The 24164-nt window shown below is 41.3% G+C and overlaps 1 protein-coding gene across 1 annotated transcript in view; it reads right to left on the bottom strand.

Moving 5' to 3' along the window:
- The window catches only part of C1QTNF7 (C1q and TNF related 7), a 111765-nt gene extending 93976 nt beyond the window's left edge, over positions 1-17789 (bottom strand). Inside the window, exon 1 of the mRNA XM_063108722.1 lies at positions 17733-17789. Coding sequence (XP_062964792.1) covers positions 17733-17745 — 13 coding nt within the window. The 5' untranslated portion in view covers positions 17746-17789. The remainder of the gene's footprint in view (positions 1-17732) is intronic.
- Positions 17790-24164: the final 6375 nt, after the last annotated feature.

Below are 24164 nucleotides of genomic sequence, written 5' to 3'. Positions count from 1 at the left end.
TTTAGCTGCAGTCAGTCCTCATGATTCACAGATTCTGCCATTGCAAATTCATCTGCTTGCTAAAATTTATTTGTAATTCCCAAATCAATACTCATGATGCTTTGATTGTCATTTGTGGATATGCAATCAAGATAAAAGAAGGCAAATTTCTGCCTTCTTCTTTCAGCTCTCATGCTGTGAAGAGTCTCTTTTTACGGCATATTTAGTGCCATGTTTCTTGTATTATTGTGTTTTTTGTTGGTGATTTTGCTGTTTAAAACAGCCCTCAAGCATAGAAAGGCTGTCTAGCATCCCTAAGTGCAAGAAGGCTGTAATGTGCCTTATGGAGAAAATGTGTATGTTAGATAAACTTCATTCATTACATCAGTTACAATGCTGTTGGCTATGAGTTCAATGTTAGTGAATTAACAACATATATGAAATATGGTATCCTTAAACATAAACATACACAAAACAAGGTAATGTAATGATTGACTGCCAAAAATGTTGTTACCAGGGCTTCTCAGGAACCTAACCTTGTATTTCCCCTAGAAGCAATTGTTTGTTATTTGCTATTTCAGCATTCCTGATGACTTTATAGAACATAACTACTGTGAATAGTGAGAATCGACTCCATGTGTTTTTAAAAGACTGCCGGGTTACTTTTGCCTATAGAACCCAACTCCCAAACTCCTGGTTACTTAACCCAATCCCAAAGCCCTGGCTATTCAGAGGATGACTGGCTATCCATGTGGAGGCCTTTGAAGACTTTTTCTGTGGACAGACCATTGCTGTTACACCCGCCAGACCCTGGATAGATGAGGTCAAACCTAAGCACACCCAGGGCTGGTAGACTGCAGGGACGAGGCCACCAGCCCAGTCTAACCCTGCTTGGTCAGGAACGAGAGAGCTGAGGGCTAAAAATCTATCCAGAAGAGGCAAGAAGGTTCCAAGCCCTTGATGCATGCTCCGCTGTCTGGTCACACTTTACTTGCAAAACACAAATGCAAAAATAAAACTATTAGGCATTTCAAGATGTGACCACAGAGCATTAAACCCCAAGCATGGGGCTGCTGGCGAGTGCAGTCTGACTGCACTGGCCATAAGCCCGTGAAGCCTGTCCTGTCCACTCCTAGCTCTGCAGTCTGGTCTGGCTGAAATGCCATGGCCTGGCTGTGTTCCTTCTTCTCTATACTTTGTCCTATTTGTCTCTTCTGCACTTCTTAGGAGACGCACATTGTCTTGTCCTGTGATAGGTCATTCAAATGTTGTATATTCTCTAATAGCCAGGGCCTGACTCATATTTTATCCCCCTTAATGCAGAACACAGTTTTGAGTACCAGAAAGAGCATTTTAGTTGATGAGGAGTGGGCACAAGAGGAGAAACTTAATTGAGCCTTAAAAATAACTGTTGATATTAGTTGAGCATTCCAGAGGCTGGACACTGGATAAAGGGCTTTGTGAAAATCTGTGCTTCAACCTTCCACCCACCACTGCAAACCACCAGACCTCCCCAAAGACCAGCAAAGAATTAACATCTGGCAAACCAGGGGTCTTCTAGCAGCTTTCTGATTCGTGGGCACCTGTGACCTTGATCTCAGTTCCCACTATAGACCCCACTATTCCTCTATGATTGTTCTTATTTTTTTGATGAGAAAAGGAAGCTTTTCACATGCACACACACAACTGTGGCACAACGGGGGTCTGAGCCGACCCTCTAATGGTTCACAGTGAGCAATCTTAGTTTCTATGACCGCTTGAAAACTACGGGTCCTTGTTTGCAAACCGGTAGCCAGATTTGATCGCTACATAGTTAGGAGTTTAACAAATGATCTGAATTAATTGCTATTATTAAAAATTGGAAGAGTTCACACAAAAATCCCTATTTCTGGCTTCTCTTGTAGCAGCGGATGGGTGGGGCCTAGTAGCTGGTGCCCTTGAGGGTGAGCCATAGGAGCTCCAGTTTCTCAGGTCTGCAGCCTGCCCATCACACTCATTTGTATGTCCTGCCCAGCTCTTTAGGCACAGATTTAGGATCCTGCTCACTGCTGCACTAACTCCTTACCTGAAGTAAGATTTCATCAGATCCTCAAGTTTCTATTATTACTTAACATCTGAGTGAACTTGCCCAAGGTCACAAGTGAACTCGGGTTTCATCCTAGTTCCCCAGCAGAGTCTTCTTGAATTTTTACAACCTATAAATGGCATGGACCCACTATCCCCCAAAAGTGAGTCCTGGCTAGGATATTCCCAACACATTGATCTCTGCAGATTGCTCTGATAAAAGCAAGAATCCTGTGGTGCTGCACACGCATATATGAGCAGGGATGGGCGAGGCATGTCTGCAGAAAATCGTGCTTTAAGTATTAGCAAAGTTCAAGGGAGCCCTTCACATTCTGCCGGTCCTGCTTTGGGACGCATGATTTAAATTTATGTCCTATAGCACTGGGGAAAAAAAACTCAGTTTTCCCCTCATGACCATCTCTCTGCTTCCTGAGGTCAACATGTGTGTTGTGCGGGGCCTCCTTTATCGTGTGTTCTCCCCTGGAAGGGTTCCTGGAATGCACTCAATATCCTGATGACATTCCCACATCAAAGACCCCAGGGATTTAGTCCATCCAACATGAGCCGTGTTAAGCAGAGCCCACGCAGCCTCCAGAAGCTGCGTCATTGGACCAGCTTTCCGGCACCCAGGACAGAGAGCAGTGGAACTCACTGGACAGGGAGCCTCGGAACAACTATGGCCTTCAGAGCACCATGCAGGTCCTCAGAATGAAGTTCCCAGCTGGCCTCCCACTTCCAGCCCCTTCCCCCACCTCACGCCAGCTGAATCTTCCCCAGACTGTGCCTCCCACATGTCTTTCCTTGCTCAAAAACATGACAGCTTCCCATTCTCTGCAGAATAAAGTCAAAATTGTCTCTCCTGTATTCTCAGTGCTTCATAGTTTGAACCCTTCCCCAACACTTATCTAACTTTTGTCTTACTATTTTCCTTCCAGAACATTCTTCTCTGGTCAAACGGGTCTCCCTGGCTTTCACCAAGGACTCAGTGTGCAAGCTTTTCCTTCCCTGTTCTTGACTACATGTGAGAGTCCTCTCATTACTTCAAGGCCCCATTCATTCTCCTCTCCTGTGAGGTTTGAGACCTCTGAGCCTCATTTTCCCTAGTTGGAAAGTGGGTTTTGATGAGGATTAAGTCTACACCACCGGCCTCCCACGCGAGCATCTTCACAGAGATCCAATGAGTACTGTGATGGGCCTGACTGAAGACTTATACGCACACTAAACATCCGTCTCCAGTTTCCAAGGATGACAATGAGTCAGAGCCTATAGATTTTCTTTTTCTGTTGCCTTCTAAGATTCATACATTCATGGATTCAAACACATTTGGACAAGTAAAAGGTCCAGTCTTATTCTCCACTCCTGTCTCCCCACATTTACTTGATGTGTTGCCTAGTTCTTTCCTCTTCCTCAGCTTCTTTTTCTTTCTTGGTCAAATGGGAGTAACAATGACCTTGAGGGGGAATTGGGAAGACCAAATAAGATAACATTTGTCCAGCCCCCACTTAGGACCTAGTGCACTGGCCAGACACACAGTGGGCACTTAACAAATGCCCATCGTTCCTTTCTTCTGATGACTTTTGTAATCAATTAAGGACGTCATGGACGGCAACCTTGTCCAAATCACCACAGACTTCCTGGGCCGATTAGGTCTGAGACATGAGCTCTATCTGAGGTGTTTATATTCTATGAGTGTGTCTCATGGCTTCTCTCAAATTTTTGTCAGAGTAACTTTTGAAGAAAATCTGAAAAATACGAGCTGAAAGAAAAATACTCATCTGATCCTCCCTTTTATGGGTATTTTGGCAATTTGTCTGTCCAAACTAAACAGTCTCTTTTACAGTCACATCTAACTTTATTCTCAAAGAATTTAAAACTTGTCCTGGAATGAACTTGCAGGCCAGTTTCTTTTAAAATACAAAATTAAACTATTTTAAAAGAGGCAACACAAAACACCACTGGCTCTTTCCAGCAAACATTGCATCATCAATTTCCAGGACTTGAGGCCTTTTCATTGGAAGGAGAAACGATATTTTGCAACCCCCCCCCACCCCCAGTCACAGTGCAAAGAATAACTAATTCTAATATCTCCAATCTGCAGACAAAATAGAAATCATCTCATTGACGTAGAGTATGCAGCTATTTGGAGCTAATATCATATTTTTTATTAGACTTAATTCTCCTCTAAGTTAATATTCCAGAAATTAATGCAGCCCTCTGGATCATATGTACCTGGGTGTATTAGAAGGAAAGTATTGCTTGCGAATGGACACTAATTAGTTTTCAGGGGTAATCAGGGATGTGGAGATTTGGTTTCAGCAAGAGAAGATGGCCAAGCAAGCTGGCACATGTGGGATGCTTTGGCAGATAGAAGTCAGCAAGGACTACATGTCCAGGGAAGGAGGCAGGAGTGGGCAGATGGTAGAGAAGAACAGTGCTGAGAGTGGCCATTGCTATCCAAATCCCAGCTGCCCATAGCACGAGATGCTGCACTTTTTGGCTAGTGTTAGTTATGGGCAATTCCGATTGTGGCATCTGTGAAAACGACGGCAAAGACCTTGTGCTCACCCACTCTCTGAAATGCTCTGTATCTTGCTCAAGCCTTTCTGCAACCTGAGGTTGTAGCTGGAGCCTTTGCTACATTTTCACTTTTCAGTCATTTTATTCATTTCATTCAGAGCCATAGTGTTGAGATATTGTCTTTTAGGGCATAGTTTTTGTCATTTTGCAGGTTTGGAAGGAAGCATGCGGCTCTCCAAGAAATGAATCTGTGTTTTACATCCAGAGTGGCAGGGTGGAAAGATTGCGGGCTTTGGGGTCATACAAACCCAAGCTTGTGTCCTGGTTTTGCCACTTACTGACTTTGGGCCAACCACCAAGCCTCTGTGAATCTCATTTCTTTACCTGAAAAATTTCATTTTCACAAAATGGGAGGCAGCCGCTTTATACTTCCTTTTTTTGAGGATGAAGAGAGGTAATCAAGTGACATGTTTGACACACAGTGGGAAATTTAATAAATGACAGTGAAAATAAAAAGAGTGGTAAGATGTAAAGCAGGGGGCGTATTTAGTCAAGATCCTCTGATGAATCTGAACTCATCAAGATGAAATTGACTGGATAGATGCATTTTTTAAAACTATTTCCCGAAATTTAAATTGCAAACTTACAAGATATGGTAGACTTGCCTTTGGTTCAAATATGCTTAAGTCTCTAATATTCTAAAAATAAATTGTATTCTAAAAATTATATTGCTTTTGCTAACTCCTCAAGCTGACTTCCTCGCTTTCCTTCCAGATTCCACCATGTTTGCTGAAGAATTAAGCTATAATTGGTGTAGACTCTTCCTAGCCAGTTCCTCCTTCCTTTCATAGCCTGATTTCTGTTTCTTCAACTCTCCCGAAGGGGCTTTGTAGAGTCTACAAGGTATAGATGTCCTTGCACCTTGCATACAGCAAACAGCCTCATCAGCTCTGTAGCTTTCCGTACCATTGGCCGCTGCTTCCCCTGAAACAGCTTGTTTCCCACCTCAGCTGCACATTACAATCACCAGGGGAGCTTTAACAAATTATTTACACCTGGGTCCCACCTCTAGTGATTCTGATGCAATGGTCTTGTGTGTAGCCTGTGTTGGGGGATTTTTCAAATCTCCCTCGTTGATCGTTAAGGTGCATCCAAGGTTGAAAACTGCAGCTAAAACTCCTGCTCTCCTAGATTTAGGTAATATTGCAACGCTCTGTTTCTTACACTTACCAAACACTTCTGAATCTTTTTCAGGATCTCACTCAAATCCTGTTTAGAATGCTCTTTCATGTAGTAAAGGATGCAAATCTTATAATGAAGGCAATTTACAGTTGGAGCTGTTGCTATGGTGTTGTTAAAATCTGCAATTTTTTGTTTAATTAGAAAGCTTACCAAATGCATGTTCATGCCGGATGGCTGTGGAAGAAGAGAAAAGGAAGGAAGGAAGAAAGAAAGGAAGGGAAGAAGAGAGAAAAGAACATCTTATGCTTTATGACTCAGATAATACCCTGCCTATCTAATGCTTTTTCTCTTCTGTTACATTCCCACAGAAGAAATCGAAATTTTAATATTAGCTATGACTTACAGTGCATTGTATTATCTCATTTAATCCTCACAATAAGTCTAATGAGATGGATACTATTATCCTTAATTTTTACAGCAAGGAAATGGAGGAGAGGAGAAGTTAGTTGCCCAAGAGCACACACCTAGAAATGACAAGAGCTGAGGTTTTATCCCAGGTCTGTTCTGACTTCAGAGACAGCCTACGCTTTGCTGTCTCTTTAGACTGGAATTCAAAGTAATTAACACCAAATCTTGGGAAATTACTTCAGAAGTCTTACTCAAAGAAGATAGGCAAATACCTAAAATCAGTCTCCTATCTCCTATTAGTTTTCTTTCTCCAGGGCAGCTGGCCTGAGGTCCTGCAACTGTTTTTCATGTGCTTTTGTTTTAATACCTTTACCTTCTTGGTTACCCAAGCTATCTCTGGTTTAGCTTGACAATGGCCCTATTAACATGTGCCGTCCAGAATCTAATATAGTAGTGTCTGTCACTAACCAATTATTGCTTGTATTCTGGGAGAATGGCTGGGTCAATAGCAAAATAGAGCATTTGTGGTGATGGTTAAGTTTCTATGATCAAAAGAAAGGGCTGGAAATAAAGGACTAGATTTTCTTTGAGAGGGAGTGGCCAGAGCTGAAAATATGGATTAACCTATAGGTCTCAGGGGTAAGAAAATGAATATCTTTAGGGAAAAGTGATTTGGGAGAATCCCTTTCTCCCTTCCTCCCTTCCTTCCTTCCTTTATTCTTTCCTCCCTTCCCCTGATACTTTCTTCCCATAAAGCACCCAGCTGTGGCTTGTATCTATCCATATTAAGTGAGTTTTCTCATTAACCAAGAGTTATAGATTTCCTTTAGCAACACCCTAGCAACAGCTTCAGCTATAAATTGCTTTCATTATAAGACTTGTATTCTTTACCACACAAAACAATGTTCTAAATAGGATTTGAGTGAGATTTGAACACAATATAGTAGTGGATGTTCAGTGAGAGATTAATGGATTGCTGAAAATAAAACTGAGATACAGGGGAAAAATATTTGTTCAAAGGCAGGACCCAGATGAGGGTAAAAGAAAGGAAATTCATTTCCTTTTCTTCAGTCCTTTGCCCTGAGCACACCAGAGTATTCACGGGTTACTTTAAGTCTGAAAAGACTCTGGATTTAGCTGCCAGGAAGTAAAATTTCATGTTCAATTGCAGTAACCAGATTGGTCTTTGGGGTTCATGTATTTTGTTCCTCCTCCTCCTCATGTCATGGCTTTGATCTTCTGTTTTCATTTAAACTGCTTTATTTTGCACATTTCTTTCATTTTGCCTCATATCGTGTAGAAAGAGCTAACTGACATTTATGGAGTTTCTGCTATGCAACAGGCACTGTGCTGAGCACTTCAGTTATCTGGGGACATACATACTTCAGGAAATAAAGTGTAAATACGAAGAAAGAAAGAAAGAATTTAGACTTGAGGGGGAGATGTAGAAAAGAGGGCGCACACACACACACACACACACACACACACACACACACACACACACACACACACACACACACACACACACACAATGAAGAGAGAAGAAGGGGCTTCAGATTCTCCATAGAAGGGCTAAAGGAGTATAGAGATTTAAATTTGCCAGAGGGACCAGGAAAATCATCAATTTGCCCAGTCTGGGAGAATGGGCAGCAACATACATTTTACATTTCCTCCTCCAGTCCTGTGTGGCAAGAGTTGGGAGGACACCAGTTCTGCTGGCAAGATCACCTATTTATTTACGGACATGTTGCGACTAGCTGATGGTGAGGCTTTGGGTCTCCTGTGTGAAATAGAGGTTAACCTACTACCAACCTTACAGGGGTGTTGGGAAGATAAATTGAGGGTTTACCTACAACTGTATCTTTTGTGCCTTGATTGTTCTCTGCTCTCCAGTGCTACTGGTAAGGTAATGTGCGTGCGTGTGCATGTTTATTCAGGACATATCTGTTGAATGGCAAAGACCCTTGAAATTTTCCACACAGCGAGAAAATGGAAACTCTTCTTATGTCTCTAGATGATATTGGATTGAACCCTATTAAATTGCCATTTCTATAGGTCAAAAACACAGCTTGTATTTTAACATAGGAACATTTTGCATAAAAATATCCAGATATATCAGCTTTCTTGAAAATTCTGAAGCTGTAGCACCACCGGGCCATATCACCCCACGGACACCGCCCACTGGAGCGGGTGGGACTGCCCACTTCAGCAGGAGCACGCAGTGCTTAGTGTCTGGGGTCTCCGCGATGCTTACTCACTGTGCATCTCCTGGTCAGTCCCATAAATTCAGGGTTGCAGCCCCTGACTTCGAGTATTGCCCAGACCTACGCTAATGTCTTGCTGATAACATACCCATGAAAAATGGTTATATTTTTGTGAGCAAAAGCCTTAGTGCAGCAATGTAGAATTGTGTGAGCAAATAGCAAGCACAAATCATCCCAAACCAAACATCTGAGGCCTTGAATAATAAAAGCAAGCCAGGGAGAGCCAATCTGGATTTTGCTTGTAACTCTTCTTACACAGCATTGTAGAAACACTTTCATCTCGGCTGAAATTCTCTCCTTTGACATGTTTACACTTATAGGCAAGTCCATTCACTGGATACCTAGTATGTTTTCATTCCTCTTGTTTGTGCTTTTGTTTCTAATCCCCCATTAGGTGTCAATTTGTCCAGAGAGAAGAAATATGCCACGACAAAGTGGTCAAGGGAAAAACTAGCTGGCCAGCCAAAAGGATCAGGTTCCTAACAATAACTAGCATTTATATTTCACCTCCTAAATTGTGTACTATTTCTTACATAATGTCTCATTTAATACTTCCAATAAGTCCAGTGGAGTAGGTATATATTATTTCCATTTTTAATGGTGAACAGAGGCTCAGAGAGATCAAATAACTTTCCCCAAATCACACAGGAAGGATTAGGGCTGAAACTTGCACAGAGAGTTTCTTAATTCCAGATTTGCATTCTTTTTAGTTGGCTATGAAGAAAAGCAGCAGTATAACATGGATGAAAGGTTTTGCTGCAACTAGGTTTAGAAAATAATTTGAATTTTTTAGTTGATCCTTTTATGAGAAAGGCTTACTAGCAAAGCTGATATAAATTTAACGTTAAGGAAAAGAGAGTATTAGAATCAGAGAGGGTAATAGTTCACCTGTGCTCTGGGCTGTTGGACAATATCCAGAGCAACCCTGGAAAATATCTGATTATTTTTTAGATATCACTAATTAAACTCTACACACTTTCTCACTAACTCTGGATTGGGTTCAGATTTTCTCTCAATACAAGGCCTCAGATAGCCACTATTCATCCCAGGACTTTGATATAGAGTTGTCATGAGATGTGAAAATCATCTGGAATCTGGTAGTCAAGTCTGGATGGACATGTGTTTCAAGAGGGGCATGCATATCTAGGTGAATCACAGGGTGTCTGGGGAAAGTCCTCCCTGTGAGCATGGGGAGACCCTGGAAGAGGGTGTGGAAGGCAGATGACAGTCCTCAAGTATTTAAAATGCCAGAAAAAAGAGGACTTTTCCTTGCTACTTCTAAAAGCAGAATGAAGACCAATAGAGAGATGTTAAAAACAAAGCAAAACAAAACATCTGGTATAATAAAGAACTTTCTAGTGACCAGTGATTTTTTTTTTCAGTGTGCACTTATTTTATTAACAATGAGGTTAAACATCTTCATGTTTATTGGCCATTCTTTTTATTTATTGAAGCATCATTAGTTATACATATTTTTTGGGTACAACGCTGAATACCATTGACTGGATAAGGAAATTGTGGTATATACACACAATGGAATACCACTCAGCCATAAAAAGAATGAAATTCTGCCATGTGCAGCAACATGGATGAGCATGAAGAAAGTTATGTTAAGTGAAATAAACTAGACACAGAAAGAGAAATATCACATGTTCTCACTCATAAGTGGGTGCTAAGAAAGAAAGAAAAGAAAAGAAAAGAAAAGAAAGAAAGAAAGAAAGAAAGAAAAAGAAAGAAAGAAGGAAAGAAGGAAAGAAAGGAAGAAAGGAAGAAAGGAAGGAAGGAAGGAAGGAAGGAAGAAAGGAAGGAAGGAAGGAAGAAAGAAAGAAAGAAAGAAAGAAAGAAAGAAAGAAAGGAAATGAAAAAGAATAACAATACTACATTGATCTTGAATCAGCAGCAGTGATGTTTTAATGGAAGGAGCAGCCTTGTTAGATGAGTGTTTTGCTACTGCTGGCATTGAAGCTGAAGTGAGATCTGTAGCGTGGATAAATTCTAAAAGTCTATTTGATTACTGTTCCATCTCAGCCTCAGGGATGATCAGGAGGGCAATCAACACATTTTTGTTATATTTAAGAGTCTGGTACATAAATTGTCTTCAAGAAACGAGAGGTTTTTTTTTTTTTTAACATGTCCAGATGACACTGAAATCACATAAGGTGCTATTTTTTGTAAGTAATAAAATGGTTGAAGGTCAGCAATTTTATATGGCTCAGCATAATTCATACAGAGGCAAGGGAATGGACTCAGATTCTTTAGACCTATGTCAAGAAGAGGGGTGCCTGAGAAACTGTGAAGAGTTCACTGGGCAGAGGCATTGGGTATGAGGAGAAGAGCGGTCGGGATGAAAGTGGAGAAGAAGGACAGTCAAGAGATTTTCAAATGTCCCCTAAGAACATGCCAAGGAATACGGTCTTTATAGTGAAGAAAAAAGAGGAAAAGCTAAGTGCTATGGTTTTTTGTGTCCCCCAAATTTTATGCATTGGATGCTTAATCCCCAAATTTATATGTAGATGATATTTGGAAGTGCGGCCTTTGGGGGGATCATATAAGGTCATTAAGGGGGGCCCCCCAGGTTGGAATGGTGACTTCATAAGAAGGGGAAGAGCTGGTATGCTCTTCCCTCTTGCTGTGGGAAGCCCTCGACCATGTTATGACACAGCAAAGGCCCTCACCAGATGCCAGCCCCGTGCTTTTGGACTTCCCAGCTTCCAGAACCCCTATTCTCATAAATTACCTGGTCTGTGGTATTCTGTGATAGCCACAGAGAATGGACTAAGACCATAGCAAAACACTAGTGTGATCTGGAAGTTGAGACACCTGTGATAAAATGGGTTGGTAATTCTGATACATTCAAAGAATCTCTTAACTAAGAGTCCACTGATGTCAAATTAGATTTTAGAATGGAATGGGATGAAAGTTCCTTCAAAACAGCTCTTCTAAATAAATGAACAGTGCAAGAAAGAAACTGAAAAAATCACCTACGAATTTAAGAGAGTAAACTGTTTTGGGAGATGTTAGCCATTGGCAAGGCCACCAAAGAATGTCTTACTGCCAGCTCTTGAATCCTTGCCAGAGTATGTCTGCTTAGGATGTGTTTTAAGACAAATATATTAACTATGGCTTTATATTATTGGTAGTACATGAAGGTCCTAAAAGTACGAATATTTAACACTGTTCTATAATTATCCTTTCATTAATTAGGACTAGCTTCGTATCCTTGACTTGGGGGCAGAAGACAGACAATCACGTACTGGAGTTTGAGCTCTTTTTTAACTTTGTGGCTTTGAAAAAGGTGCTTTACCTTGCTGTCCTCTCTCAATTGTGGTTGAATTTCTCACCCCGCCACCTCACGGATGAGTGACGAGTTGGGGTAATAAACCATTCTTTGGGTTTATTACTATAGCAGGCAGAATCGCACCATGTTTATGGTGAATAAAAAAATCTCCATTTAAAAGAAAGTTTAATTGAAAATGGTTACTGAAGGATTAGTCAAGAGCAGGGCTCCAGATTGGTAAATAGAAAATAAGAAATCCTTTCTGGGAGTCCCTATGGCACTATGGAAAAGGTGTAGGTTTCGGAGAGAGGTACAACATGAGTTTAAATACCTGCTCCATCTCTTACTATGTGTAGGACCTTAGGTGAGCTATTCACCTCTCCTCGTCTGAAAAATGGGTGCAAGGAGACAGTCTATATAAAGACTACTGACACTTCATAAGTGTCTAGTAGGCACTTCATAAAGAGACACTATTAGCCTGATCATAACAATTACCTTGTCTGGTGGCAAGCTGAGTAACTTTGGAGAAGCCATTTTATCATCTCTCGGGACACTTACCTTGCTGACATGATTGAATACCTATTGGGTGTATGGCAGAACAACTCACTGAAATATTAATTTGTGTGCTGTTCTTCACCTCCAACTTCTCATTTCAAGAATGTCACCCAGCCCTTTGCACTTCCTGGTTTAAAGTGTTTAGCTGAGCAGGAAGCAGAAGTTTCTTAAAAACAACGTTTCTTCCTTTTTTTTTTTAGAAAGTCCAAGCCTGGAAGTATAAGCTGGGGAAGGGGAAAATGAAAGACTTTTGATGGGAGATATTCTTACACCAGGAAAGACTGGGGGGCTGTGCATCTGTGAGAAGTGGAAATGCTCACCCTGCCTGGCTGGACCTCAGAGGAGAGGGCCACCTGGTACTGCCCAGACACCAGATTCCAGTCCCCAAACAGGGTTTGAAAGCTGAATCCGCAGACATCAAAGGGCAGGGAATTTATAAGAATGGGCATAAGTAGGGTTAGGGAAGACCTCCTGGGATCTTTGCCTGACCATGGTGTTGGAGGTGGTGTAGGTAGGAGCCCCAATAATTTCTGAAACTGAAGTTCCTGCTGGCATGGACTCTTGGAATCAGATTTACGTTGAAGTAAAAAAAAAAAAAAATAGACGTAACATTTCTTGCAGACCTATATTTGTTAAGATTCAGACCTTCTATAGTTGTAAAGCACGGGAGAACTTGAAGACGTAGTAATTCCTGCTCTCTCAAAGCTTACCACCTGTGTGGGAACTGCCGGAGGTCACAGGACACCTATGTAAATAACTCCCATTCAAAGCACCACAAGATCCTGACATGGTATGAACTGTAGTAAGAGTTCTCCATCACGAGAGGTAGACAATTGAATTTACAAAAGGCAGACTGCCAGGAGGATGGAGCAAAGTTTCTCCTGAAGGGATGTATTAAAATGTACCCTCCCCCAATTGTTGCATGCCAAACCATTGTTATGTAATTGCTATAGCTATAAACTCATAAAATTCTGTAGACCCTAATGTTATTTTGGAAATATGCCTGCTTGAAAGGAAGAGAGGTCTGGAAGCTGGAGATCGAATAGGGAACTATATAGTTAATGATTTCCATAAAGGTGCTTAGAGTGTTATCTTCGTGGAGTTTGAGAACTGGGAGGGCCCTCAATGGCCAATTAGCCCCTCCTCTTCTCCCATCCTCCACCCCCTCCCATTTTACAGGGTTGAAATTGAAGCCCACTTAGAATCCAGATTTAGTGAGTTCTCAGGGTTGCTATTTTGAAAGTCCGTTGTGACGGTCAAGGCCTTGGTGTAGATTGGGTCACCCCTTAACTGCCTGCCAGCAACTGCTGCTATTTCTTGCCTGGACAAATGTAGCTTCCTAACCAGAAGTTTAGTCTCTGTCCCTGCTATGCACTCATTTCTCATCCTAAGTCACTTCACTTTCTTGTTTATAAACTTTTAATGATTACTCCATTAAAAAAAAATCTAAACTTTATGGTTTGGCATTCAGGGCTTTCTATGATCTGATTCCAACCAAGTCTTCTGAGCTTATCTCCTTCGGCTCTCTGTGCATGCACTTTGTTTTGCTGGGGCAGCTTTCCCACTCTTCCACATGCTGTTCTCTCCTGTGCCTTTGCTAATCTTCTTCTCTTTGCTTGAAATTCCCCTCCCACCAATTCTTATTCATCCTTCGAGCACAGTTAGTTACCTCCTCTGAGGAGTCTTCCCTAGGTGAGGGACAGAGCATCAGATGGACCCAAGCACGAGACACTACTTAGCCACTTAAGTCTTGAAAGACTCCAGGCTGGTTACTGAATTTCCCTGGGACTCAGTTTTCTCATCTGTGAAATGGGTAAGTCCACACCCACCCTGGGGCTTGGTTGTAAGTTATAAATGGGTTAATCATATTGCAAAGAACTCAGCACAGTTCCTTGTACATGGTACATGTCAAAGAATGTGACTGATTACTCCAGTTATTCCAGGGACCTATGGTCTCCTCTTTATTGAATTTCCTTTCATTCTGAGTCTTATATTCTGTTTTGTAATATTAACTTTGCATTTTAGATTTTGGAATGCAGGTTTTATTTCTCTCATTTGATTCATAATTCTTTGAAGGTAGAATCATGTTTTCTTCTAGATTGTCTCTTTTGCATTTTCCTCTACATGGTAGGACCTCAAACTGTGGGCAAAGGCTGACTTTTCAAGTGTGAAATTACTGACAAAACTTTGCTTTGCTGTTACTATTCTGTTTCTTCTAAAATCTGACAATAATTTTTTAAAAAGGCAATCTCCTTAGATACGAGAATCTCAGTTGTTGGGCCTCTGTTTCATAGACATACGGAAGACAATTTGTGAAGTGGCTCGTGGAGATTGGTAAATTTCAATTAAATCTTGGGAAACTGTGTCCTTGAAGGACATGTGGCCTTAACTCACTGGACCAACTCAATCTCATCATTTTCCAGCATGCATTCCATATTCTGTGATACTCCTCGGAAAAAGGAATTTCATGGTCAAATGAGTTTGGGAAACAGATTCTGATGACTCAGTCATGGAGAGTAGGAGGACACATTAACTACCTAAAATGTGTGAGATGTCCTGCAGTAAAGAAACCAACATTAAATAGTTAATGAGAATAACTAACATTCATTAAGCTCTCATTTTATGCCAGGTACTTTGATATTAGGCCCTTACATAGATTCTCTAATTTTTAATCCTCAGAATGCCCCTGGAAGATGGAGAGTATTACTATCCTCATTTAATAGATAAAGAAACTGATGCTTCTTAAGTGGGTCCAAGTTCACCCTGCAGTTAAGGGGTGGAACTGGGATTTGAAGTCAGATGTTTGTGACCCCAAAGCCGGACCTCTAGTCCACTATCGTGCACAGCATTCAGCATCCCCAAATTTGCCTGACCAGGAAATATTTTAGGTTATCCGCTTATTAATAACTCATGAAACTGGTGTTCTTTGGAATGCACTTTGGAAAACAGAGCCTCAGCAGCCCTAAGCTACTTGGTTTATGGAGCATCCATGACTTTGCATACCCTTCTGTGCCTTTGCATGCCAGCCTCAGCTTGGACACCCTTGTCCCTTTTGGGTTTCTCACACAATTTTACTCATCCTCCAAGGTCTAGATCAAATGCGGCTTTAAGAGAAGCTTTCTTTGACCTCAGCAAGTCTGTTTGCAAAATACCTTTTTGTGTTCCTGCTGTATCTTCTACACTGTTAATGTTTGGTCTGTCTTTGTCAAGGACCGTGTTCAAAGAGTCTTGTAAAGAAAGCTTCCATCACAGAGAGGACACTGTGTGAAGGTTTATTGAATTAGGATGGTTTCTCTTTCCTAGCCCCTCAGGCACTGATTCCCGAACCTGGGCTTTCAGGTTCAGGTTCACAGACTTGAGGCCTGTGACCATAGTGACTGTAGCCTGTACCCTGGACTAAGCCACTCCCAGCAGTTCATCAGTTAACACTGTCCTCTCTCGTCCCTCTGCCTCTCTCTCCTAGACTCTCTGAGGTGAGGAGGTGCAATGAGGTCACACAGGGCCTGTCTCATCAGCGCCCTTTCTGGGACAAACCTGATCTGTCCTTTCCAGGGCACCATCCAGGTTTCCTTACAAAGCCCCCCAGTGACTGCGCCTCAGATGAGTCAGCTGGCGTGAGGCTTCGTTAGCAACCCTGATCGCCTTTTTGTTTTTGTCCTCTGTGAGGCCTTCTCGGGCCCAAGGGTGGGGCCTGGCGGGTCTGGCTTCCAGAGATGCCGCCAGCCTCCGTGAGAGCCCGTGATGGGACATCGGCGCTCCAGCTCCACAGCAGTCACGTCATGCCACACTGCATTTGTGGGCCGCACCCATCCCCAGGGTGCACTCAGGCACCATGCAAAGGCTGGCCATCCCAGCTCTGCGGCTCTCTGCGATGAGGTCATGGATGGGGCCCTGGAGACCCCCCTCTGAATAGGGTGGGGGCTTCCCCAGCAAGCCTAGGGAAGAGCCGAGAGGAGGGAGAAGGCGCTGGCAATAATCTCTTCTGTCCAATCTGAAAGAAATTATTCTGTCTGCCCCTCTCTTAATGTTCCACAGGCCGGTGTGGATAGAAGTGGAGGGAGAAAAGGAGAACAGAGAAGATGCGGGAAAGTGGACAATAAATTGGCAGCCGCAGGCCACTCAGTCCACTAACTGGTATGGATGGAGAAACAACTCGTGGTGTCTCTTGACTACTTTGCAATGAGCTGATCGAGCTGCCTTCTCGCCTTTCTATAATAACGTCCTTCCTCTGACCTTAATCCCTTTCCTTTCACTGAGACCACAAGGCAGAGGCAGCCGCTGAAATCCACCTTACGTAACTAGAATTTGACACAGAAGGAAAACATATTCCAGAAACAGAGCAACAGCTGGTACGGCCAGAAGGTAGAGCCTTCTCCGCCCAAGAGCAGCGTCCCGGGCAGCCCTAGCATTTCTTACCCAGGCCTGATGGGCTTGTTTGCGAATAATGTTTCTGTACCAATGAGTTTTGCAGACCAAGGTCACCTACGTGTCCCGAAACACTCAAGCTCAATCGATCCCATCGGGTATTTTAACCTCTGCCTGGGAGCACATATGTGTGCATGGAGGAATGAACGTGAGGCTCTGATAAAATGTTAGCCTGCTGGAAGATTTTGCAGATCTCTGTGGATATCTAGCTTCTTGCACCTGGAATTCTGCCTTGGAAAGATGGGAGCACTGATAACAAAGGCTTTCTCAGGGAACTAGGGACAACACATCACACAATTACATGCCCCTCGACCTCAAACCACAAGATACTTCTTGTATGACCAATGCATAGACAAACAAAGAAATATCTTAGCTGCGTTGCTCCCTACCTGTTTATGTGGCATAGTCGAGAGGCAGTCTCTCTATTTAGACAACATTGTGGACCAGCTGTGACTTGAATTAATGAATGCTGCCCCCCCAGATATACACGTATAATATCTGTGACATCCTCCCGCATCGTTACAAAGGAAAAGTCAAATGATTTCTTTACCTTTTAAAAACTTATTCTGCAAAACAAGTTTATAAGACACCATAGTAATCATGCTTAAGAGAATTTTTGCAATAAATATAAAATCTTCCATGGGAAAGATTTCTTAGTTAACAGAAGGATCATATCTCCGGAAGTTGAGTTGCATATCATGGGATAAGAAAACATAGACACTCTAACGTTGTAAATAAGTTAGCCCATCACCACACTGAGAAGGTCTAGGTTTATCAGGTTAAAGACTTTGAAGTCACCACCCCCCATTTTCTAAGAGAAATGGCATTTCTCACAAAGTCAAAGATATTTCACAGAGATTCACGCGTCAAGCAGAATAGAAAGCAGGAGAAAGCACTCCTGCTGAGGTTTTCCAACCTCGGATTTATCATTTGTTGACATATTTTCTAGAAGTTCCCCCATTTCTTTACAAGTAGCTGTCTTAAGTTCTTCCAGTAAATATTTTGATGAAGGTCAAACAGGAGGGAAAAGGAGAAAAACGTCAGTGAAAATGGTAGCTTACCTTTTCTGGGCATTGCTGATATCAAACTTTCCCCCAAAACATGACGCTTTCTTGCTTTGGTTGTCCCATGAATTTAGAAATCATTAAAAAATGTAAAGCAGAAATATGTGTCTATTATTCAAAGCTGCTCCAAAACAATGCAAAAAGTAACTTGATGAAAAATAAAGTGCTAGTCTGAGCATGAGAACGCATTTGAAGCTTGGAGCTCATGCTGTTGTACGAAGTTTTGCAACTGTCTTTCTCAGTTTAAACAACCTCCCACTCCTTCTCCCAGGCACTTGCCAACTTCTATAATTTAAAGCAACTGCGATCCTTCCCATAATACTCACATTTCAAAGAGCTTAATATATACACTCGTTAGGAATGAGTAGGAGTGGGTGACATTTTTCAGCAAACCCCAGACAGAGGCAAGTGAAAAGCAAGGGTCTCAGGTGTCAGAACAGTTCTTTCTCCGTGTCTTCCATCGCTTTCCTCACCATGTCACTTCAAGTTGCTTTTGCCTTTTACAGTGATGCCTAAAGACCAAAAGGCATCATTTCACTGGAAGCAACAAAAGTAAATGGGAAAGTTTATGCCCCAATTTATGAAAAAGTGATACTAGTGAAATTGTTTAAACATCACTTTTGCTAACAAAATTATTTCCATGCAATGTGTTCCTTATTTATTTTCTTGAAAAATTTAAATTATTGTACATGATTTTTTTTTGTAAAAGGGGTGAATACCTAAAATGATATTGTTTGTATCAGTCTTATCTTAAATTTCATCCTCTACATGAATCATAAGCTCTAGGAAGAATGCTTAATGTGCAGAGTCTGTCTGTGTAGTTGAATACATCTTCTGACATTTAGTCTGTAACCAATTTTACAAATTTTACTATTTTCACTACTGTTCTGCAACTTCCACTAAACACACACACACCTCCACACATGAGCATTTGTGAATTCAAATTACAATCAACTTAAAGTGTGGTCCGCTGAAAATGGTGATTTAAAAAATATTTTCTAGTATGTCTCAAAAAAGTCTTGCTCAGGTCCTGAGAGATAATAAGTGCTCAGTAAATAGCGAATGAATAATAAAATATTGCATATAATCAGACTGCTTAACAGTTTTGATAATTTTGGTTTGCACATATGTTTACATTAGGGATGCTTAATATGTCAAAGCTTGCATGGAAGTAAACATACAACAATGTATGCCTTTGTCAGGCATACATTAATGAATGGCTATGATGTAATAAAATCCCCTAAATGAACAGAAAACATCAGTTAAATAAAGAGACCACTTGGTAGAGGATAGAAATATTGACACAGACAAAATCTATTAAGTATGATCACTGTGCAAAGTTATGCAAACAAATTTCAGGACAAAAACCTCATTCATTATTTCAAAAATGATAGATTCTTTTCTGTTATGTTTTTTGAGTCAGCTAAAGTAACTATTATGCAATGGACAGAGGATGATACCTGAGATTGAAACAGTACAAAGAGAGAGAGGATCTAAAATTACAGGGAAATGGGCAGGTTTTATGTTTTCTTTGCTGTGCATTCAGAGAAAAAGATGGAGTCTCTTTTTGCTCTGGCTTCTACTGAAGAGAAGTCTGCAGGTGCAAGCACATGCAATGTCACAGACCTGCACTCAGATCCTGGATCTACCACTTTCCAGTTTCATGACCATGGAGATATTACTGCTGAATGTCTTTAAACTTTGGTTTTCCTCATTGTGAAAGATTAAACACAAGTATATAAAAACAACTTATTTGCATATGTTATACACACAATAGTGCATTTTTTCAACAAATATTAAGCATTTCACTATGTGTCAGGCACTTAGCAAGACCTACTTATGAGTCCCTGATATTTAAGGATGTTTATCACAGCAGCTAGCATTACTTTTCCTGACTAATACCAAAATTGGTAATGCCCTAATGAAAACCTAAATTTGGTGGCATTGCCCTGCTAGTCAGAAGGTGAGTGGCAAAGGAACTAACACTGGAGGCTGGAAAGGGGAAGTTCCATGTGTTACGGTGGCAAAGCATTTGGTGAAACTGATGCCTGTGACAACTTGGAAGGCAGTAAGTGCTCAGTAACCTTGTAGCTCTAGGGGAAAGGATGGGGGAAAGGACATTAACTGTGTGTGTTGGCTACTACTGACTGCACTTGGCAAGGTGTTTCAAGAATGGGATAAACTCAGGAAAGTAATGGCTAAATCATAAACAGAAATTAAAGTGAGTAAGGCGAGAGTACATAAATGTGATGGCTTGCTGGAGCCTACCAATTTTTTGAGCTTACATTGCTAAAAATAACTATAAGCCTGTACTAAAAATGCATCTCAAGGCTGAAAACAACTTCTTCCAATATCAGGAGGTGGACTGCAGGCCTGCATGGAGAGCATTTGGCCAAGGAAAAGGGGGGTGAGGAGAGTCTCTCAGAAGGAAGAAGTGGAGGCCACTAAGAACAAAGGCCAAGGGTGTAAGCATCCTTTGGAGAGCAGAACTGAGGCAACATGGAGAACCTCCTCCACCCACAAGGACTCGGTATCAATGGCTGCTGTGTGTGTCCCATTCTTCCCTCTTCTGCATGGGAATTTTTATTGTGGTCATCCTATTGCTGTTATACCATTTGTATAGTGCGTGTGTGTGTGTGTGCATGCGTGTGTGTGTGTGCGTGCACGTGTGTGTGTGTGTGTGTGTGTGTGTGCATGTGCGTGCTCTACCTTCAAATATTCTTGGAAGATTAAATGAGATAACATATGTAAAGAATACAGAACAGGGCTCAACACAATAGTAAGTGCTCAATAAATGATAGCTGTTTTTAAAAACACTTTATTGAGATATAATTGATATATAATAAGCTGTACATATTTAATGTGTACAACTTGATGAGTTTGAAGATAAATATACATCAGTAAAACCACAACCAACGCCACAAACCTATCCACCTTCTCCAAAAATGTCTTCCTTCCCTCTTTATCATCATTATCATCATCATTTGTGTAAAATACTTAACATAAGATCTTCCCTCCTTGCAAATTTTTAAGTATACAATACAGTATTGTTAACTATAAGCACTATGCTGTATAAGAGATCTCTAGGACTTAGTCCTCTTGTATAACTGGAACTTTTTACTCTTTAATAGAGATTTTTATATTAACCATAAATCCCTGCTTTCTTGCTCTTGCAAAGATAATCCGGCTGAATGCCAGTTGTGAGTACTTGAATAAATTTAAGTTTTATAAATTGTGTGCTGATGGGCTAAGTAAATTAAAAACCATGGAAAGATTGGAGACAGAAATAGATGTTGAAAACAAAATTTACTCTCATTTGAAAATATGTGCATTATTAAGAAAATCATCCAATGAGTTGCTGTCACATTTCAGAAACAACTTTCAAAGCAGAGGAGAAAGGAAGTTATAAATTCCAAGTTACAAGTTTTCCCCTTAGCATTTAACTTTTGTAAACGTCTCTTGCCCAGACGTTTACTTTACTGTGTTTTCTGACACTGACTGTTCCAGACTGCTCCTCAGTGGAAATAGGGTAAATGCCCCATTAATGCTAGTTAAGAGCTAATTTTTCTAAAAATCGCCCTCCACTCGAGCCACGTGTTTTTCCTACTGGCTTTAAACAGAGGTAAGGAAGGTCCTAGTTTATACGTTTTATTTCTACCTCAGGTATTTGGAGCACTTCCACTAGAAATGTGACTTCCTTCAATCCACAAACCCTTTTCAAAGGGTCACACTTTTTTCTCATGTACCATTTTAAAGCAACAGTGACAATAATTACATTCACTGAGCATTAACTCTGTACCAGGCACAGTTTTACATGCTCTATACATGTATTAACTCATTTTATTCTCCCAACAATCCTTTGAGGTAGATAATAACATTATTCTCATTGTACAGATGGGGAACCTGAAAGACAGAGAGTTTAGGTGACTAGCTCAAGGTCACACAGCCAGTGAGAAGCAACTCTAGGATTTGAACCTAGGCTGTCCGGTTCCAGCAATTTGAGCTCTTAAATGCTGGTGAAAACACATTCTCCATGACAAACGAAGAGAATATACTTAACCCACATATTTTCCGTAGCATCCATTGCTGGAATGGATATTTGACATGAATGCAGATTACTTCTGCAGGATGTTCTAAACTGCTAGAGGCAGCATGTTCTTCCTATCTGAACGTAATTATAAAGCTTGAACATTTTTCATATATTAAGCTTTGTGCTCTTACAGTTAATTTTATTTCTTCTCCTTTGCTAGCCTATAGCAGCCAAGTTTCAAATTATGTCCTGAAACCCAGGTGGCTTCATCTGGAATTTATCATACAGACTTTGCTGGGTTGTATCAAACATGTGAAGACATTGAAGAAGAGGCCAAAGGAGAAAGGAGCCTTGCTGGGGACCTCCATTTTCCCCTTGGAAGACGACGTTATTAAATTTAGAGACTGGAGAGCAACTGAAATGTTCTTTATTGAGAGTGGTAGGAAATGATCCAATCCTAATTTGGAGGTGAAGTCATTCAGGAGGGTCTGACCCTCCGAATTTTTAGAGGGTACCCAGATGCCTACTGTGTTCTCATCACTGTTGGGTACTGGAGACACAGAAGTCACTCTTTGAGTTTGCAGCCTCTGACTCACCTTTCATGGATTTTGGTCATGGCTAGCAAATCTGAAGGCCCTTTTATTTTCTTTGTGATTTGGGTAGCAGATCAGCGTATTGTGGATAGTCAAAACTAGAAAGGGAGACTAGAAAAGGTCTATCTGTAGAGTGTAGGATCATAGATTTGAAAGAAGACATGGGAGTGCTATAGTGCACTCTCTCACGGTTGCAATCCATCTTGCAGCCCTGTCAGACGGCTGCCACTTCTGCTCAACTGTTCCTAGAGAGAGAGGTCCATGACTTCACAAGGCGTAGAATAATTCTCTGAGCAATAGCAATATTTCTGCTCTGTTTTCCATGTACAAGAGCCTTTCAGACATCCTAAGGCAGCTCTCAGCCTTCCCTCCTCCCACAACCTTCATCTTCCTTTCTTTGAGCTCAATGATTCTGGCTCTTTCAACTGTTTTTCATGCAACATGATTTCAATTAGGTTACCACTGTGGTTGGCTGCCCTCCAGTGAGCCAATATCCAATTAATGGCTAAATGACTCATGAGCAGTGTAGTAAGGTGACCAAGAAATCAACAGTCTGAATTACTGTCTCAACTCTGCTATTGGCATTGAGAAGTCACTTTCCAACTCGTAGCCTCTATATGTGGCTGCCTTGATCACAACATTCTGTGGTGCCTCACTCGCCCCTTCATGCTCATCTCTCTGCAGGATTCCCTTTCATGAGTCAGTCATTCGCCATTTAGAATCTATAGAACCAATCCAACCTCTTACTTGGCATCATTCATGCCTGCTGGATCTCACTTCCTGGAGACAGTGCATTCCCTTCAGGTTTAATATCCCTAAAGCAAAACTATTTTCCCTCAGACCGACTCTTCCTGAGTTGCCTAATTCTGTTGTCATTAATACTACAACCCTTTCAAGTGCTTGGGAATTTTAAACACATGTTATTGGTTTTACTTCCTGTGAAACCTTCATTAGCATTCCATCATCAAACCCTGATTGTCTTTTCTTTATTATCTCTCCAAAATTGGCATCCTGGGGTACTTCTATTATTACACTTTTTTTTTTAAATCCTAGTGTTTCCCTGGAGTACTGTCTGTGAAATCATACTTTGAAATATTCCATGGAAAGGGGCATATGATAAAATAAGTTTGAATGATACTAGTTGGGAATCTCCAAGAAGAATTTATCCATTAACTATTTCTATGTCAAAAAACAAACAAACAAAAAACCCTAAAAACATAGTGACTTAAAACAGCAAGGCTGGCCAGTTAACTCAGTTGGTCGGAGTGCTACCTTGCAATACCAAGGTCAAGGGTTCAGAGGTTCAGATCCCTATACTGGTCAGCTGGGGGAAAAAAAACCCCCAGAAAACAAGCATTATTCCTCATGAATCTGTGAGTTGTCTGGGCAGTTCTGCTGATCTTGGCTGGGCTTGGCTAGGCAGTTCTTCTGGTCTTGGCTGAAACTGACCTATATGTCTAGAAGTCTGCTGGCTGTTGACTGATCTGAGATGTTCTTGGCTGGGGCAACCGACTCTGTTCCACGTGTCTCATCCTCCAGCAGGATAGTCAGGATATGTCTTCAGGCAATTGAAAGAGTCCAAGCAAAGAGATGCAAACATGCAAGTGCTTTTTCAAGTCTTTGCTCACATCAAGCTTGTTATTGACCCATTGGCCAAAGCAAGTCTCATGCCCAAGCTTAGAGTCAGTGAGAAGGAGTCTACCAAAAGACATGGAGACAGGAAGGCATGAATAATTGGTACCATGGATGCATTTAATCTTCTCCTAAGTGGGGAAATATTCCATGTTTTCCAAAGAAATACTAGAT

The sequence above is a fragment of the Cynocephalus volans genome, chromosome 9, assembly GCF_027409185.1.
Source record: "Cynocephalus volans isolate mCynVol1 chromosome 9, mCynVol1.pri, whole genome shotgun sequence".
Taxonomy (NCBI): Eukaryota; Metazoa; Chordata; class Mammalia; order Dermoptera; family Cynocephalidae; genus Cynocephalus; species Cynocephalus volans.
This window is presented reverse-complemented; position numbering and strand designations above follow the sequence as displayed.